The sequence below is a fragment of the Hylobates moloch genome, unplaced genomic scaffold (assembly GCF_009828535.3).
Source record: "Hylobates moloch isolate HMO894 unplaced genomic scaffold, HMol_V3 SCAFFOLD_16, whole genome shotgun sequence".
NCBI classification, from domain to species: domain Eukaryota; kingdom Metazoa; phylum Chordata; class Mammalia; order Primates; family Hylobatidae; genus Hylobates; species Hylobates moloch.
The window spans coordinates 36,163,674-36,184,452 of NW_026652291.1; the positions used below are offsets into that span (position 1 = coordinate 36,163,674).

Sequence of the window (20,779 nt, forward strand, 5' to 3'; positions counted from 1 at the left end):
CCCGGCCTGAGGCCTTATCTTTAAAGAAAAAATGAAAGGTAATACATTTCCTTATGAATTTAAGAACATTCCTATGTATTAAAAAATGCAAACAATCACTCTATATCATTGCTTTACAGAACCTGCTTGGCTCTTGTAGGCATCTGAGTTTGCAATATCTGGGGTGGATACAGAAGAGACCAAGCCTGACCCATTTCAGTATTTAGGTATCAGGTAAAACAGGAATCAGAAAAGGAAAAAGTAGAAAGGATAATAAGATAGGAGATAGAATATGAGTGTGATGCTTTTGAGAGCAAGAATAATGAGTCCAAATAAGTGTCCACTGGACTAGAAAACAAGAAAGCCATCAACTTGATCAGTTTCAGTGGAGTAATATGGAAAGATGTCAGATTAAAGTTGGTTGAAGAATAATGAAGAATAAGAAATTATACCCAAGAGAACAACAGAAGGAAAGAAATAATAGAAATAAGAGTAGAAATCAATTAAGCATAAATATAAAGGAGATCAACAAAGTGAAAAGTTGGTGGTTTGAAAAGACTAATAAAATTAATAAACCTATGGAAGGAATTATTAAGAAAAAAGAGAGAAGCACAAGTAAGCAAAGTCAGGAATGAAAAAAGAGACATTCCTAGGTATCTACCAGACGGGGAAAAAATTGTCAGAGGATATCATAAACAAATATATGCCAATAATTTTTTTTTTTTTTGAGATAGAGTCTCACCCTGTCACCTAGGTGGAGTGCAATGGCACGATCTTGGCTCACTGCAACCTCCACCTGCCAGGTTCAAGCGATTCTCCTGCCTCAGCCTCCCGAGTAGCTGGGATTACAGGTGTGCACCACCACGCCTGGCTAATTTTTTTTTTTTTTGTATCTTTAGTAGAGACGGGGTTTCACCATGTTGGCCAGGCTGGTCTCGAACTCCTGACGTCGTGATCCACTTGCCTTGGCCTCCCAAAGTGCTGGGATTATAGTCATGAGCCACCTCGCCTGGCCAGCCAATAATTTTTTTTGGAGGGGGAGACCGGGTCTTGCTCTGTTGCCCAGGCTGTAGCGCAGTGGCGTGATCATAGCTCACTGCAGCCTTGAACTCCTGGGCCCAAACCATCCTACCACCTTAGCCTCCTGAGTATCTGGGACTACAGACTCACACCACCATGCCAGGCTAATTTTTTAATGTTTTTGTAAAGACAGATTCTCATTGTGTTGCCCAGGCTGGTCTCATACTCCTAGCCTGAAGTGTGATCCTCCCGCCTCAGCCTCCCATAGTGGTGGGATTACAGACATGAGGTACTATGCTTGGTTTATGCCAATAATTAAAAAATTTTAAAGATAACATATTTAGATGATAGATGAAATATATAATTTATCAAAACTGAGACATTAATAGAAAATATTAATAGCTCTATAACTGTTCAAGAAATTGTATCCATAATTCAAAAACTTCCCTTAAAACTCCAGATGGCTTCACCAGTAGATTCTAACTAAACATTTTAAGTAAAAAAAGAATGACAATCTTATACAAACTCTTCCAGAGAACATAAAAATAGGAAACACCCCTAATTTGTTGTATGAAGCTAGCACAACTTTTTTTAATCAAAGCCTGACAATGGCCAAGCACAGTGGCTCACACCTGTAATCCCAGCACTTTGGGAGGCTGAGGCAGGTGGACTGCTTGAGCTCAGGAGTTTGACACCAGCCTGGGCAACATGGCAAGACTCCTGTCTCCACAAAAAAATTAAAAAATTAGCCAGGCGTGGTGGTGTGTACCTGTAGTCCCAGGTACCTGGGAGGCTGAGGTGGGAGGATCTCTTGAGCCCAGGAATTTGAGGCTGCAGTGAGCTATGACTGAGCCACTGCACTCCAACCTGGGCAAAAGGACAACTCTATCTCTTATTGATTGACTGATTGATTGAGAAAGAGTTTCACTCTTGTTGACCAGGCTGGAGTGCAGTGGTGCAATCTTGGCTCACTGCAACCTCTGCCTTCTGGTTTCAAGCGATTCTCCTGCCTCAGCCTCCCCAGTAGCTGGGATTACAGGTACCCATGACCAAGCCTGGCTAATTTTTGTATTTTTAGAAGAGACGGGGTTTCACCATGTTGGCCAGGCTGGTCTCGAACTCCTGACTTTGTAATCCGCCCACTTCGGCCTCCCAAAGTGCTGGGATTACCGGAGTGAGCCACTGCACCTGGCCCAACTCTGCATGTTTAAAAAAAAAAAAAAAAGGCCAGGCGCGGTGGCTCACGCTTGTAATCCCAGCACTTTGGGAGGCCGAGGCAGGCAGATCACGAGGTCAGGAGATCGAGACCACGGTGAAACCCCATCTCTACTAAAAATACAAAAAATTGGCCGGGCGTGGTGGTGGGCGCCTGTAGTCCCAGCTACTTGGGAGGCTGAGGCAGGAGAATGGCGTGAACCCAGGAGGCAGAGCTTGCAGTGAGCCAAGATCGTGCCACTGCACTCCAGCCTGTTTGACAGAGCGAGACTCTGTCTCAAAAAAAAAAAAAAAAAAAGCCAGGTGCAGTGGCTCACGCCTGTAATCCCAGCACTTTGGGAGGCCGAGGCAGGCAAATCACCTGAGGTCAAGAGTTCGAGACCAGCCTGGCCAACATGGTGAAACCCTGTCTCTACTAAAAATACAAAAATTAGCTGAGTGTGGTGGTACACATCTGTAATCCCAGCTACTCAGGGGGCTGAGGCATGAGAATCTCGTGAACTCGGGAGGCAGAGGTTGCAGTGAGCCAAGATTGTGCCACTGCACTCCAGCCTGGGTGACAGAGCAAGACTTCGTCTCAAAAATAAATAAATAAATAAATAAATAGCCTGACAAGGCCATTTTAAGAAAGAGAAATTATAGGCCAATATGACTCACAAACAGATTTTGTTTTAAATCCTCTAAAATATATTAGCAAAATGAACTTAGCAATGTATAAAAAGAATAAGACATCATGGTCAAGCTGGATTTATCCCAGGAATTCAAAAATCAATGTATTTCAACACAATAACAGAATAAAGAGAGAAGATATATCATTATCTCAAGAAATGCAGAAAACATTTGATTAAATTCACCAACCATTCATGATTAAAAAAAAAAACTCTTAGCAAACCAAGAATAGAAATGAACATATTTAATCTGATAAAGGGATCTACAAACCTACTGCAGATATTATATTTCAAGGTGAAATGTTAAAAGCTGTCATTTTGAGATAGCGAATAAGTCAAGGATGTCTACTATCACCACATCTATGGAATACTGTACTGTGATCTTAGCCAGGTACACCAAGGCAAGAAAAGAAAGAAAAAATGTCAAGGACCGGAAAGAAATAAAATTGTCATTTTCAAAGATAATAGTCTATATAGAAATCCAAAAGAATCTACAAGTAATTAGAATAAGTGAGTTTAGAAAGATTCCTTAATACAAGAGAAATATGTAAAACTCAATTGCATTTTTCCATGTACCGGAAACAGAAAAATGTTTAAAATCTCCATTTATACTTAAATTTAAAAATCACAGAAAACTATAAATACATTATTAAGAGAAACTAAAGGTCTAAACAAATACTTAGATTCAAAAACTCAATATTGTGGTCTAGCAATTCCACTACTGGATATATACCCAAGTGAAATAAAATTAGTATGTCAAAGAGATAGCTGCATACCCATGTTTACTGCAGCACCATTCATAACAGCCAAGATATAGAATCAACCTAAGTGTTCATCAACAGATGAATAGATAAAGAAAATGTGACTCAGGATATAAAATCAATGTGCAAAAATCACAAGCATTTTTATACACCAATAACAGACTACCAGAGAGCCAAATCATGAGTGAACTCCCATTCACAATTGCTCCAAAGAGAATAAAATACCTAGGAATCCAATTTCCAAGGGATGTGAAGGACCTCTTCAAGGAGAACTACAAACCACTGCTCAACGAAATAAAAGAGGACACAAACAAATGGAAGAACATTCCATGCTCATGGATAGGAAGAATCAATATCGTGAAAATGGCCATACTGCCCAAGGTAATTTATAGATTCAATGCCATCCCCATCAAGCTACCAATGACTTTCTTCACAGAATTGGAAAAAACTACTTTAAAGTTCATATGGAACCAAAAAAGAGCCTGCATTGCCAAGACAATCCTAAGCAAAAAGAACAAAGCTGGAGGCATCACACTACCTGACTTCAAACTATACTACAAGGCTACAGTAACCAAAACAGCACGGTACTGGTACCAAAACAGAGATATAGACCAATGGAACAGAACAGAACCCTGAGAAATAATACCACACATCTACAACCATCTGATCTTTGACAAACCTGACAAAAACAAGAAATGGGGAAAGGATTTCCATTTAATAAATGGTGGTGGGAAAACTGGCTAGCCATATGTAGAAAGCTGAAACTGGATCCCTTCCTTACACCTTATACAAACATTAATTCAAGATGGATTAAAGACTTAAATGTTAGACCTAAAACCATAAAAACCCTAGAAGAAAACCTAGGCAATACCATTCAGGACACAGGCATGGGCAAGGACTTCACGTATAAAACACCAAAAGCAATGGCAACAAAAGCCAAAATTGACACATGGGATCTAATTAAACTAAAGAGCTTCTGCACAGCAAAAGAAACTACCGTCAGAGTGAACAAGCAACCTACAGAATGGGAGGAAATTTTTGCAATCTACTCATCTGATAAAGGGCTAATATCCAGAATCTACAAAGAACTCAAACAAATTTACAAGAAAAAAACAACCCCACCAAAAAGTGGGCAAAGGACATGAGCAGACAATTCTCAAAAGAAGACATTTATGCAGCCAACAGACACATGAACAAATGCTCGTCATCACTGGCCATCAGAGAAATGCAAATCAAAACCACAATGAGATACCATCTCACACCAGTTAGAATGGTGATCATTAAAAAGTCAGGAAACAACAGATGCTGGAGAAGATGTGGAGAAACAGTAACACTTTTACACTGTTGGTGGGACTGTAAACTAGTTCAACCATTGTGGGAGACAGTGTGGCGATTCCTCAAGGATCTAGAACTAGAAATACCATTTCACCCAGCCATCCCATTACTGGGTATATACCCAAAGGATTATAAATCATGCTACTATAAAGACACATGCACACGTATGTTTATTGCGGCACTATTCACAATAGCAAAGACTTGGAACCAACCCAAATGTCTATCAATGATAGACTGGATTAAGAAAATGTGGCACATATACACCATGGAATACTATGCAGCCATAAAAAAGGATGAGTTCATGTCCTTTGCAGGGACATGGATGAAGCTGGAAACCATCATTCTCAGCAAACTATCGCCAAGGACAAAAAACCAAACACCGCATGTTCTCACTCATAGGTGGGAACTGAACAATGAGAACACTTGGTCACAGGAAGGGGAACATCACACACCAGGGCCTGTCATGGAGTTGGGGGAGGGGAAGGGATAGCATTAGGAGATATACCTAATGTAAATGATGAGTTAATGGGTGCAGCACACCAACATGGCACATGTATACATATGTAACAAACTTGCATGTTGTGCACATGTACCCTAGAACTTAAAGTATAATTTAAAAAAAAAGAAAATGTGATATATAAATCTTTCTCTTTAAAATGGAATACTATTTGTCTATAAAAAATAACGAAATCTTGTCATTTGTGACAACATGGCTAAACCTGGAATACATTATGTTAAGCGAAATAAGCCAGAAAGATAAATACTGCATGAGCTCACTCATATGTGGAATCTAAAAAAGTTGATCTTAGTGGGCATGGTAGCTCCCTCCTGTAATCCCAGCTACTCGGGAGGCTGAGGTGGAAGGATCACTTGAGGCCAGAAATGCAAGAACAGCCTAAGAATCATACATAGTGAGACCTCATCTCTAAAAAAAAAATTAGCCAGTTGTGGTAGTGTGTGCCTGTAGTCCTAACTACTTGGGAGGGTAAGGCAGGAGGACTGATTGAGCCTAGGACCTCAAGGCTGTAGTGAGTTATGATCACGCCACTGCACTCTAGCCTGGGTAACAGAGCGAGAATATGTCTCTAAAAAATAAAAGAGTTGATCTCATAGAAGTAGACAGTAGAATAGTGGTTACCACAGGCTAGGATGGTTGGGAGGAGAGGAGGATGAGAAAATGTTGATCAAAGAATATATAATTACAGTTATATAGGAGGAATGAGTTCAGGACCTCTAGTATACAGCATGGTGACTATAGTTAATGATATATTGTATTACTAAAATGCAAAGATAGTGTATGTTAAGTGTTCTCATCATTGAAAAATGATAATTATGTGAAGTAATGCATGTTAGCTAGATTTAATTATCCCACAATGTATACATGCATAAAACATTATACATAACACATATAATTTCATGTCAATTTTTTAAAACCCTTCAATAATATAAAGAAGTCAGTTCCCTACAAACTGATCTATACAATATAATCTCAATCAAAATTTCAAGAAAATTTTATAGGACCTGAAAATTGATTCTAAAACCTATAACAAAATATAAGCCAGGTGTGGTAGCAGGCACCTATTTTCCCAGCTACTCGGGTGGCTGAGGCAGGAGAATGGCTTGAACCCAGGAGGTGGAGGCTGCAGTGAGCCGAGATCATGCCACTGCATTCCAGTCTGGGTGACAGAGTGAGACTCCATCTCAAAAAATAAAATGTGGAGTATCAAGATCATCCAAGATATTGTGGAAAAAGAACAAGATGGCAGGTCTTGCTGTCCCAGATATCCAGAGTTATTTTAAAGCAATGGTAAATAATAAAGTACATAATAATTGGTGCAAGAATAGAAAAATAGACAATCAGGAAGACAAAAACAGATCTAGACACATACAGACACTTGTTTTGTGATAAAGTGGCATCGCAGAGCAATCAGGAAAGGTTTACCTGTTCAATCTGTGATCTAGGCAGATTGGCAATCTCTTTGGGAGAAAAAATTAAACTTAACCCTACCACACATCATATACAAACACACCTAAAAAATCAATTTCAGGTGGATTGTAAATCTGAATCGCCAAGGTTAAAACCATAAAACTCCAAGAAAATAACATGAGGAGACTATGTTCATGACTGTGTATAGGGGAAGACTTGATAAACTGTTCGACACAGATCTTCTGTTTATCAAAAGAAAACATTAAAAGAATGTAAAGGCAATTTACAGAATGGGAGAAAATATTTACAACATAAATTTAACTCCCAGAGGGTTCACATGCAGAATATGTAAAGAACTTCTATAAAGATAACTCGATAGAAAATGAGGCAAGAAAAAAAAGAAAATGAGGCAAGAGACTTGAACAGACACTTCATAAAAGAGGATATCTAAATGACCAATAAAATACAAAAAGATGTTCAATTTCCTTAGTAATCAGGAATATCCAAATTAAAATAATAGTGAACTGTTATTACAAGCCCAACAGAATGGATAAAATTTTTAAATATGACAGTACCAAATGTGGACAAGGATGTAAAATAAAGGGAATTTTCATATATAGGGAGGTTAAATTAGTATAATCACTTCTGAAAACAGCTGGAAACAATGGGATCAGTCATATGCTACTAATGGGAAGGTAAATTCATAAAAAGATCTTGGTAAACAGTTTGGCATCATCTATAAAAGTTAAAGTTGTGCGTGCATGTGCACACACACACAAACTCCTTGACCCAGAACTCCACTCATAGATACATATGCCCAATAATGAGTGTAAATGTTCAATTGCACCATTCTTTGCAAGAGCCCCCAAATGTAAATGATATATTGTATTATACACACACACACACACACACACACACAGATATATATATATATATATTTTTTTTTTTTTTTTTTGAGATGGAGTCTCACTATGTCACCCAGGCTGGAGTGCAGTGGCACAATCTCAGCTCACTGCAACCTCTGCCTCCTGGGTTCCAGCAATTCTCCTGCCTCAGCCTCCCGAGTAATTGGGATTATAGCTGTATGTACCACCATACCTGGCTAATTTTTGTATTTTTAGTAGAGATGGGGTTTCGCCATGTTGGCCAGGCTGGTCTTGAACTCCTGACCTCAGGTTCAGGTGATCCACCTGCCTCGGCCTCCCAAAGTGCTGGGATTACAGGTGTGAGCCACCATGCCCAGCCTATACTGTATTTTATATATATATAAAAATGTCCATCAGTAATAGAATGGAAAAATAAGCCATGGTATATTTATACCATGGAATACTATATGGCAACAAATCATAGTCACACACAATACAGGTAAATCTCATGTTTGGAAAAAGAAGCCAGACAAAAAAGAGCACGTACGCAATGATTTGTTTATATTAAATTTAAAAAACAGGTAAAATTAAACTACAGTGCTTAGGGAGGCATGCCTAAGTAGTAAAAGTATAAAGAAAACAAGAAAGTAAATACCACAAGACAGGATAATGGTAACCCTCAAAGAGGGCAGTGAGGGGACAAAGATTGCAAGGGGGCACAACGGGAGCTTCTGGAGTCCTAGCAATCTTATGTTTCTTGACCTAGTTTCTAGTTACACAGCTGTTCTCTTTATATAAATCATTCAGTGTTTATTTTTGTTCAGGAACTTTTCTTGATGTGTTATATTTCACAATAAAAAAGTCTAAAAAAAGACTCAGGGGCAGGTTAAATAGATTAGACAAAGCCAAATAAAAAGGGAATTGTAAAAGAGACCAGAAGAAATTGTATATAATGAATCTAGAGAGACTAAGATATGTTAAATATTAAATTCCAGCAAGAAAGAAGAAAGGATAAAGACACTCTTCAAAGAGAAATTTTAAATTGATAAAACATCAATCCTATTATCCAGATATTTTTCTGAATCCCAAGTTAGAAATAAAACACCTGGACTCGTCATAGTGAAACTTCAGAACCATAAACTCAAAGAGAAGACCTTAAGAAGAGATATGAAAAAATCACATTACTTACAAAGAATAAAGATGTAGACTAACAGTTATCTTCAACAGCAATAATGGAAGCCAGAAGGCAATGGAATATCATCTTGAAAATGATAAACTGCCAAGCCAGAACTTTACACCCAGAGAAAATCTCTTTAAGATTAAAATCAAAATACAGACATTTTCAAAACGACAAAGTTTATTATCAATGGGCCCCAAACTGTTAAAGAACGATTTTAAGGAAAATGATCCCCAAAAGAAGGTCACAGATATAAGAAAAAATGAGCCAAGAAAAAGGTAAATACAAGGTTAGGAGACTGAGACCATCCTGGTTAACACGGTGAAACCCTGTCTCTACTAAAAATACAAAAAATTAGATGGGTGTTGTGGCACACGCCTGTAGTCCCAGCTACTCAGGAGGCTGAGGCAGGAGAATCACTTGAACCCGGGAGGCAAAGGTTGCAGTGAGTCAAGATTGCACTACTGTACTCCAGCCTTGGTGACAGAGCAAGACTCCATCTCAAAAAAAGAAAAAGGTAAATACAGCTGGGTGCAGTGGCTTATGCTTGTAGGAGGACCAAGTGAGAGGATCACTTGAGGCCAGGAGTTGAAGACCAGCCAGGGCAACACAACAAGACCCCATTTCTACAAGAAAAAAAAAAAATTAGCCAGGTGGAGTGGCACATGCCTTTAGTCCCAGTTACTCAGGAGGCTGAGGCAGGAGGATCACTTGAGCCCAGGAGTTTGAGGCTGCAGTGAGCCATGATCATACAACTGCACAACAGAGCAAGACCTCATCTCTTAAAAAAAAAAAAAAAAAAAAAGGCCCAGCATGGTAGCTCACGCACACCTGTAACCCCAGCACACTTTGGGAGGCCAAGGCAGGAGGATCACTTGAGCCTAGGAGTTTGGGACCAGCCTGGGCAACAAAGCAAAACCTTGTCTCTGTGAAAAAGAGATGGGGTGTGGTGGCTCACACCTGTAATCCCAGCTACTCAGGAGGAGGGAGGATCACTTGGGCCTGGGAGGTTAAGGCTGCAGTTAGCTGTGATTGCACAACTGCATTCCAGCCTGGGCAAAAGAGTGAGACCCGGTCTACAAAAAAAAAAAAAAAAAAAGAAGAAGAAGAAGAAGAATACAGGAAGGTAAATACTTTGGTAAATCTAAACAAATATTGACTATAAAACAAGAACACAGGCTGGGCACGGTTGCTCATGCCTGTAATTTCAGCACTTTGTGGGACTGAGGCAAATGGACTGCTTGAGTCCAAGAGTTTGAGACCAGCCTGGACCACGCTGCAAAACCCTGTCTCTACTAAAAATACAAAAAAATTAGCCAGGTGTGGTGGCGCACACCTGTAGTTCCAGCTATTCGGGAGGCTGAGGTGGGACAATCATCTGAGCCCAGGGAGGTCAAGGCTAAAGTGAGCCAAAATTCCACCACTGCACTCCAGCCTGGGTGACAGAGTAAGACCTTGTCTCAAAAAAAAAAAAAAAAAAAAAAAAATCAAGAACCGCTGGAACCAAGTGATAGTGGTGGCTACTGTAGTCCTAGCTACTTGGGAGGCTGAGACAGAAGGATCATTTTAGCCCAGGAGTTCGAGTTTACAGTGAACTATGATAGTACCACTGCACTCCAGCCTGGGAAACAGAATGACACCACTCTGTCTCCAAAAAAAATAATAATAATAAAGAACAAAAATAATAAGCAAATAAACATTTACATAAAAGTGAATGAAAAGGAAAGCAAAACAGGAATGGAGGAATAAATAGAGCAAGAATGGATGATTTTTCATTTTTGTTTTCGTTTTTTCTTTTTTTGAGACAGGGTCTCACTTGCTGTCGCTCAGGTTGGAATGCAGTGGCGTGATCTCGGCTCACTGCAACCTCCACCTCCTGGGCTCAAGCGATTCTCCTGCCTCAGCCTCCCAAGTAGCTAGGATTACAGGCGTGGGCTACCATGCCCAGCCTATTTTTGTTTTCTATTCATCTCTTAAATGTATTCTATCTTATTTTTACAAGGAAAGAAGCCACGAATGACTTTTTCATTGAGTTTTTTATGACAGCAATCAGAAAAATGCAGTCATGCCTAAAGGGAAATGTGGAATCCAACCTGAGTTTAATACACATCAAAAGTCAAAATGAGGTGGGGGTTAGATTATTTGCCACTTAACTTATCTATGCCTCTGCTATAGTAATTAAAGTGTATTATTATCAGATCAGTTACTATTCACTTCAGTCTACCCTGTTGTTGCTCAAGTTATACTTCGTTTAGTTGGAATAATCCAAGTGCTTGGCACAGGTGAATTTTCCTAATCTGCTAGAGCTTACCACTTAAACCCTGTTTTCTTTTAGTGTTGCTGATTGATGTAAAGAGTTCTAAAATGATGTAACTTTTTATACAGAATAGATTAAAATCACTGATCCTTTCCTGATGGCCCGAGGTCATTGGTATAAACCACTACTACACTGTCAGGTGTTCTCTTTTTGGTCATCACAGTGTTGGCATCTAGTAGCCTTTTCTATCAACCTGTGAACTGATTTTGTGGAGCCATTCTGCTTAGGGACTCTTTTAATTACATTTCCTGGATACAGCAAGAGAAATAGCATTGGGGTGGAGCCTGAAGATGTTATTAACTGCTGTAATCTCATGATAAAACTTTAACAGATGAAGAGTTGCTTTTTACAGACGAGCAAAGAAAGTGGTTTCTTGAGAGGGAATCTACTCCTGGTAAAGATGCTGTGAACACTGTTGAAATGACAACAAAAGATTTAGAATATTGCATAAACTTACTTGATAAAGCAATGGCATGGTTTCAGAGGACTGACTCCAATTTTGAAAGAAGTTCTACTGTGGGTAAAATGCTATCAAACCGCATCACATAGTAGAGAAAAATCTCTCATGAAAGGAAGAGTCAACCAATGTGGCAAACTTCTTTGTTGTCTTATTTTAAGAAACTATCACAGGCACTCCAACCTTCAGCAACCACTACCCTGACAGTCAGCAGCCATCAATATTAAGGCAAGACCCTCCACCAGCAAAAAGATTACAACTTGCTGAAGGCTCAGATAATTATTAGCAATTTTTAGCAAAAAACTATTTAATGTACTTTTTAAAGATATAATGTTATTGCACACTTAATAAACTATAGTATGGTATAACCATAACACTTTTTTTTCCCCCTGAGACAGAATCTCCCTCTGCCACTCAGGCTGAAGTGCAGTGGTGTGTTCATAGCTCACAACAGCTTCAACCTCCTGGGCTCAAGCAATCCTCCTGCCTCAGCCTCCCAAGTTGCTGGGACTACAGGTGGGTGTCACCACACCTGGCTAATTTCTCTTTTCGTAGAGATGGAGCCTCGCTATGCTGACCTGGCTGACCGGTATTAAACTCCTGTCCTCAACTGATTTTCCCCACCTTAGCCTACCAAAGTGCTGAGATTACAGTCATGAGCCATCACCACACTCAGCATAAGCATAACTTTTATATGCACTGGGAAACCAAAAAACTCATGTAACTCACTTTATTGCAAGATTTGCTTTATTGTCATGGTCTAACATCGAACCTGCAATATCTCCAGGTTATGCCCATATGGTGAACATTAAATGAGATGATGCAAGCAAAACATACAGTACATGGCTTACAGTAAATGATGTTTCAAATGTTATCTTTTAAAATCCTAAGTAATAATTTCCATTTAAATAGAATTCCTTATCTATTTTCTCCATGGCATCCTTATGAAAATGCTACTACAAATATTAACAGTGGCTAATATTTCATGAACACTTACTACTTTATGTTCACACTGTGCTGAATCCTTTATGGGGGTGATCTATTTGAATTGTTAGAAAAGCCACTGGAGGTAGGTACCATGACGTTCCTATTACAAACAACCAAACAAAGACTCAGAGGCTAAATAGCTTGTCCAAGTTCACAGAATGATAAATGGGGAAAATAGAATTCATACAGGTTTGACATAATTGTAATCCTTAATTGTAAGCACTCCGCCATCCTGAGAGGAACAGCAGCTGCTTCTTCTGCTAAAATCTGCTTATAAGCAAGTTGAGAACAAGCTAATTCATTCTCCTTTAACCTTATTTTCTACTTGACTGTCCAAGGTCCCAGTTGGAAAAGCAGTTGTTTTTCATTTTTTGTTTTTTTTAACTTTTGCTTTTTAACTTACCCACTCACAGTCAATTCCAAGTACTGGAAAATCTTCTAATTCACTTCTAAGCAAGGGCTCGATTTGATCCCACTCTGCCTCCTGAGACACCGTCACCACCTTTGCTTTAAGGATCCGTTCCTCCCACGAGGATCTGGGGGCACTGGAGTGCAGCTGATCATCTTCTGGAGGGGGCAGCTCTCTACTGCCCAGCACTTTCTGCTGTGGCTGTTGGGTCACAGGGCTTGTTTTACTCCTTCGGCGGCGCTGGATGCCTTTCCAGAGGACAAACCCCCCTACAGCCACACCCAGAAGGGTAGTCACTGTCAAAGCCACTAAGTTCTGTCTAGACATCTTCGACTTTTCTACTCTTTAGAAAAGCATATCACTAATCCCACAATCTGCAAAACAAATGGCAAAAATATATTTATATACAGAATATAAACCTTTACATAAACAAGTTTTCCTCTAAAAAATGTCCCATTTATAATCTCTGTGCCCACAAACTAAAACAACTGCTATAAATTTCCACGTGAAATAGTAGCAATGGTTTAATTTCTTCATCTTTATAATCTCTATATTCCATCTCTATCTCCATCCTCACCCCAGGAAATCTCCCTGCCCTCTGACAGTTCCCCATGGCTCTCTTAATGATATAAAATCATATCAGTCAAAACAACAGGCTACCTGCACAATGAAGTGTGATCTAGGAAAAAAAAACAATAAGCTAGACTCTCACCTCTAACTGCTGATTAATTAATGAATTTTTTAGTTAATGGGTCTTCTTCAAAGTATTTTGCATTTTAAACCTTTGATCACCTAACCGTTGAAGGAAAACTTTTGCTTCTCAATTAAAAAAAAATTGTAATCATCAGTCAGTTGGTAGGGAGATTTTTTTTTACTTCTCCGGATGGTGGGGCAGTAAGGGAGTGGAGGAAACAGGCTTGAGTCAACACTTTCTGTTGCTCCAGAAGGCTCAGCAGTTCTCCATAGAAACTGATTCGGTTATTGTAGGGTAAGGCAGTGGGGGTACAAAACAGAAAGGATCAGAAAAGAAAAAGGAAAAGGTAGAACTTAGAGAGATATCCAAGATGCATAGAAGGCAGTTGCAAACGGAAGTGTCCACAGCGCCAGGCAGGTTAATGTAAATCAATGAAGCAAGCCACAAAATAGCCCCTTTTTCATTTTTCTGTAACATGTGGCTTTCTCCATGTAGTTTCTGTTTTCCTGTATGTGAGAAAGAAATGAGTATACAGCACTATTTCTGTACTATTAAAATAACAGTAAAAGTGCAACAGTAAATAGTAAGTGGCCTGGGCCGGGTGCAATGGCTCATGCCTATAATCCCAGCACTTTGGGAGGCCAAGGCGGGCAGATCACGAGGTCAGGAGATTGAGACCATCCTGGCTAACATGGTGAAACCCCGTCTCTACTAAAAAGACAAGAAATTAGCCGGGCATGGTGGCGTGCGCCTGTAGTCCCAGCTACATGGGAGGCTGAGGCAGGAGAATGGTATGAACCCGGGAGGGGGAGCTTGCAATGAGCCAAGATCGTGCCACTGCACTCCAGTCTGGGTGACAGAGTGAGACTCTATCACCAAAAAAAAAAAAAAAATAGTGAGTGGCCTGGCCAGGTGCAGTGGCTCATGCCTGTAATCCCAGGACTTTGGGAGGCCAAGGTAGGTGGATCACCTGAGGTCAGGAGTTTGAGACCAGCCTGGCTAACATGGTGAAACCCCATCTCTACTAAAAATACAAAAATTAGCTGGGCGTGGTGGTGGGCACCTGTAATCCCAGCTACTCGGGAGGCTGAGGCAGGAGAATCGCTGGAACTTGGGAGGCAGAGGTTTTAGTGAGCCGAAACTGCGCCACTGCACTCCAGCCTGGGCGATAAGAGTAAGACTCTGTCTCAGAAAAAAAAAAAAAAAAAAAAGTAAATGGCCTTTGGTCTCAGGGCCAGGGAGAAAACATGGGGCAGCAACCATTCGGCACAAGCTGATGATCCTGTGCAGGAAGAAGGCCCAGTGTGGTCAAATACTTTGCTTGTTTAAGATAAGTCAGGTATCTAAATTTTACATGAAATGTCACCATTTTAAAATGCTGGCAATAAATTTACAGTTTAAAAAAATATTGTGCCAGCCAAACAAAAACACCCTAGGCATGCACCAGGCTACCCACCTGTGGCCTCTGGCCTAAAAGCTAAATTGCCCAAAGACAGAGCAATCAGCCTCACCCTGCCTATACTTCTCTATGGCTGAAGGTTTCCCACTGAATGTGTATGGTTTTTGTTACTTTTTAAAAGTTTCATCAATAACTTTAAATTTTTTTTTTTATTAGATGGAGTCTCTCGCTGTCGCCCAGACCTGAGTGCAGTGGCGTGATCTCGGCTCACTGCAGCCTCCGCCTCCTGGGTTCAAGCGATTCTCCTGCCTCAGCCTCCCAAGCAGCTGGGACTACAGGGGTGTGCCACCATACCCAGCTAATTTGTGTATCTTTAGTAGAGACAGGGTTTCACCATGTTGGCCAGGCTGGTCTTGAACTCCTGACCTCAAGTGATTCACCTGCCTCAGCCTCCCAAAGTGCTGTGATTATAGGTGTGAGCCACTGCACTGGGCCAAAAAAAAAAATTTCATATTTACAACAACTTCTGGATTATAATCATGCCTATAGAGATATGTATTAGAGAAGAAAAACTGAATCATAACAATTATTACAGTAATAATGAAAAGTGGTAATAGCTATGCTGTTTTAAAAACATTTACTTTATTCCAGAAACTGTGCTAAGAATTTTGTATGTATTTTCTCCAGTGCTTTTATTGAAGAGGAAACTGAGGCTTAATGAGATTAAATAACTTGTGTAAAGAAACTTCTGATTAAGGTAATCTGAGAAGACATAAAAGTCCTTCCCTTTTCCACTCTAAACAATGCAAATGCTGGAGAAACCACTGAAAAGAGAAAAATGTAAAACACAGTTAAGCCCCCAAAAGAAAGAAAGAAATCATCAGGTGCCAGAAAGGGAGGCGGAAACCCAAAATGGGTCGAAAGCTGGGTGCAGTGGCTCATGCCTGTAATCCCAGCACTTTGGGAGGCCAAGGCAGGTGGATGGCTTGAGCCTAGGAGTTTGAGATCAGCCTGGGCAACATGGTGAAACCCTGTCTACACCAAAAATACAAAAAATAGCTGAGTGTGGTGGCAAATGCCTGAAGTATCAGCTACGTGGGGGGCCTGAGGTGGGAGGATAGCTTGAGCCGGGGAGTTCAAGGCTACAGGGAGCTGTGATGGTGGGCCACTGCACCCACTGCACTCTAGCCTGGGTGACAGAGTGAGACCCTGTCTCAAAAAAAAAAAAAAAAAGTGGGTGGGTGTGAGATGAAGCTGCGCAGAGACCAGAACTTATGCCAGCCCCAGCGCTGGAGTGTATCAGCAACTCAGAGGCAGAACTCTAGGTCACAGGCCCAAGAAACAGCTGGAATCCAGGGGAGTGCCACCCTATCCACAAACCAGAAGTAATTACCCACCTTGGCCTAGGCAAGCTACCTGCCCCAGGCTAAAGGCATGAACAGAGTCCCTTGAAAGAGGAAAAATCCTCAGCTAGGTGCAGTGGCTCACACCTGTAATCCCAGCACTTTGGGAGGCCAAGGCGGGCAGATAGCTTGAGTCCAGGAGTTTGAGATCAGCCTGGCCAACATAGTGAAACCCCATCTCTCTACTAAAAACACAAAAATTAGCCAGGTGTGGTGATGCATGCCTGTAATCCCAGCTACTCCAGAGGCTGAGGCACGAGAATCACTAGAACCTGGGAGGTGGAGATCGCAGTGAGCCAAGATCATGCCACTGTACTCCAACCTGGGCAACAGAGTGAGACTATGTCTCAAAAAAAAAAAAAAAAGTAAAAAATAAATTAAGAAATAAAAGACAAATCTTCAAGCCTACACTTCTGTATGGCTCAAGCAGATACAAGGCCCAAGTTCACATTATCCTCATAAAAGGGAATCCTAAGCCAAGAAATTGAATTTAAACTGGTTCAGAACTGGTAAATTCTATTGGAACCAGGCAGAGTCTATCATAACACACACACACACACACACACACACACACACACACACACACACCCCACATAGGAAACATACAAGACTACCAAGGAAGATCAGTCCCTAGAAGGGGGCTCACTATGAATCACAACAAAACAAAATCCTAAAGCCAATAAAAATAGTGCATAGAGCCATCAAACAAAGATTTCTATACTTGAGATCTGAAAAGGACTTTAAAGAATATTCAGAGATATTAATGAAAATAACCAAAACAAAGACAAAAATATATACATTCTAGATATGAAAAATATTTATTAAAAATTTTTAAAAACTCAATACTCAATAGACAGGCTAAAATGTAGACCAGACATACAGAGAGAGTTAATGAATTGAAGAAAAAAAATCTGAGGAAGTCACCAGAATGTAGTAGACAGATAAAGAGGTAGAAAACATACTGAGGCTGGGCACAGTGGCTCACGCCTGTAATCTCAACACTTTGGGAGGCTGAGGTGGGAGGATCACTTGAGCCCAGGAGTTCAAGACCAACCTGGGTAACATCATGAGATCCCATCTTTACTAAAAAAATTTTTTAAAACAGAAAGAATACACAACAAAGCAGAGACATGGGGAATGGACTGAGAAACTCCAATATTCATGGAACAAAGATTTGGAATGTATGAAGGGGGTCAGATTTGGTACTATTCTCTGAGTCCCAAGCTGGATAAATTAAATCTATTCACAAAAAGACTCATATAAGCATGTTCATAGCAGTTACTTGTTTGTAACAGCCAAAAACTAGAAACAGCCTGTTGGCCTGAATGATTAAAGTGTGACTGTTGGTTCATTCCATGTCTGTCCATGAGAACAGGAACCTTAACTGGCTTTGTTACCACCATATCCCCAGTGACTAGCACGGAGCTGATGATACTCAGTAAATATTTACTGAATGAATGAAATTCAGCTCGGCCGGGCGCGGTGGCTCACGCTTCTAATCCCAGCACTTTGGGAGGCCGAGGCAGGCGGATCACGAGGTCAGGAGATCGAGACCACGGTGAAACCCCGTCTCTACTAAAAATACAAAAAAAAATTAGCCGGGCGTGGTGGCGGGCGCCTGTAGTCCCAGCTACTCGGAGAGGCTGAGGCAGGAGAATGGTGTGAACCCAGGAGGCGGAGCTTGCAGTGAGCTGAGATCACGCCACTGCACTCCAGCCTGGGCGACAGAGCGAGACTCCGTCTCAAAAAAAAAAAAAAGAAATTCAGCTCAAGGTATCATATGTTAACATTTGTATGATAAATGTCTCTAATTCAATCACCAGATTACAACATTCTGTTTATTCAAATGAAAAAAAGTTTTTCCCCTTATCAAGGCCTAATGTTATAAAGAGGTAGTACGGTTCAGTACCGGGTTGGGAGTCAGAAGAAAAATCAAACTTTGGTAACAGTTTACTCTGGGATCCAAGCTTTTCAATCCCTCTCTAAATCTCATGAGTGAAACAATCTGTCATTAAGTTTTTTATATAAATTAATTGAACATAAAACTTTTTTTTTTTTTTAAAGACAGAGTCTCACTCTGTTGCCCAGGCTAGACTGCAGTAGCACAATCACGGCTCACTGCAGCCTCAACCTCCTGGGCTCCCACTTCAGCCTCCTGAGTAGCCTGGGGTACAGGTACACACCACCATGCTCACCACATTTTTTGATTTCTAGTAGAGATGTGGGTCTCACTATGTTGCCCAGGCTGGTCTCAAACTCCTAGGCTCAAGTAATCCTCCTGTCTCACCTTCCCAAAGTGCCCGGGTTATAGGTGTGAGCCATATGCCCAGCTAAATATCAATGGCTACCTAATGATAGTAGGATTATGAACAATTTTTATTTTCAAATTTTATACGAATATGTACATATTTGTAATTAGAAAAATGCACTCTTTTTAAACTGGTGCTCTTTAGAGATAGGCAATCCCACCTGACAAAACACATAATCATATTCTTGGAATAAATCACACTGTAATGAGTTAAATGATTATGTATAAAGTGTTTGCAATGTAGTATACGGTAGACAACACAAGCCCTAACATCGAATAGCCTAGGTTTAAATCCAGCCTCTGTTACTCACTAGCTGTAGGAACTTAGGCAATTTGCCAAACTTCTCTAGGCCTCAGTTTCCTCATCTGCGAAACAGGAAGGACAGTCTCCTCATCTGTGAAATAGGAACACCTATTATGTAGGATTACTGTGAGGCTTAAGTAAAATGATCAATAAAATTCACCTAGTATATTGACTGGAACATTAGGATTCTATAAATGTTAGCTATTACTACAAAACCACAGAACTTCTATTAAAGGAAATAAAAAAATCAGAGTTAAAATTTTGAAGTCAAGTTCAGTTCCCACCCAATTCAAGAATCCTTTCCATGATAATCCCCACAGATCATGACCTAGTCTCTGACCGAATACCCAGTAACCGAGTTTATCACCTTCAGAGGCAGGTTTTGTTGAAAGTCCTTGAGTGCTGTAAAAGCTGCCTACTTAAAAATTGCCCTCTTTGATAGCCTCTGCAATGACAAGTGTTTACTCCCTCCTTAAAGCCTGTTAAATACGTGAAGAGAGCTCTGAGACTCCCCTTATAGTCTTCCTGTGACCTGGCTTATAGACTCTCCTGGCCAAGGCCTTCTGCACAGTCCCAAGTTTGTTAATGTATCTCTTCAAATGTGGCATTCAGGTCTATACGCAATACTTGAGGCCAGGCGTGATGGCTCAGGCCTGTAATCCCAGCACTTTGGGAGGCTGCGGTAGGTGGACTGCTTGAGCCCAGGAGTTCAAGACTACCCAGGGCAACACGGCGAAATCCCATCTCTACTTAAAAAAAAAAAAAAAAAAATTTACAAAAAATTAGCCAGGCATGGTGGCACGCACCTATAGCCCCAGCTACTGAGGAGGCTGAGGTGGGAGAATCACCTGAGCCTGGGAAGTCAAGGCTACAGTGAGCTGTGATCACGCCACTGCAGTCCAGTCTAGGCGACAGGCATGAGACCCTGTCTCAAACAAACAAACAAACAAACTTGAGACACAGTCTAACTGATGCAGGCTACAGTGATATTACTTCCCAGCAGCTGGACCCTATATTAATGCTGTATGAAATGATATATTTTTTAGTAACAGAATCTCATTGTTGGGTCATATAAAGCTTGTAGTAAATTAAAATTCACTGATGCCAAATCAAGTTCTCCATTTTATATATTTGTAATTTATATTTTGTACTTAAACCAAAAATCCTTCTTCTAAATTTCATCTTGTCTGTTTCGGCCAAATGTTTCATCTATTGAGGCCAATTTGCATCTTGATTATGCTTCCCTCTCAACTTAAACATAATTTTATATACAAAACTGAATATTTGTTTTAGAGAAAATAACATCTCCTAACATACGCTTTTATTAATTCATTTTTATTTGGAGATGTTTTGTGAACTGCACGTTTTTTTTCTTTTCCAGCCAAGGGATTAATTCCGTAAACTTTTACACAACACATTATATAAGTCAGACACTGATAGACCCTGGGTAAAAAGAGTTGAAAGGTACAAACTGCCTTCGAAAAATTCATGATTTAGCCAAGGAAAAATACACGTAATGAACAAGTTGCAAAGAGTGAGATAACACTAACAAG

At 40.3% G+C, this 20,779-nt stretch overlaps 1 protein-coding gene and 1 long non-coding RNA gene across 7 annotated transcripts in view; one reads left to right on the top strand and one right to left on the bottom strand.

The window, feature by feature from the left end:
• Window positions 1-20,779, top strand: part of LOC116484500 (uncharacterized) — a 65,318-nt gene that overhangs the window by 37,827 nt on the left and 6,712 nt on the right. The gene's annotated exons all lie outside the window — the stretch shown is intronic.
• EXD2 (exonuclease 3'-5' domain containing 2) overlaps window positions 1-20,779 on the bottom strand; it is a 54,929-nt gene that overhangs the window by 23,229 nt on the left and 10,921 nt on the right. For 2 of the 6 annotated variants that reach the window (XM_032179282.2, XM_032179284.2), the window contains exon 2: window positions 13,113-13,492. The exons of 1 other annotated variant lie outside the window; for it this stretch is intronic. In XM_032179282.2, the coding sequence (XP_032035173.1) occupies window positions 13,113-13,445 (333 nt within the window). In that variant the 5' untranslated portion in view covers window positions 13,446-13,492. Of the gene's footprint in view, window positions 1-13,112; window positions 13,493-13,830; window positions 14,319-19,233; window positions 19,318-20,779 lie in introns of those variants that run through there. 3 more of the 6 variants (XM_058429418.1, XM_058429417.1, XM_032179286.2) reach the window with 3 other exon arrangements.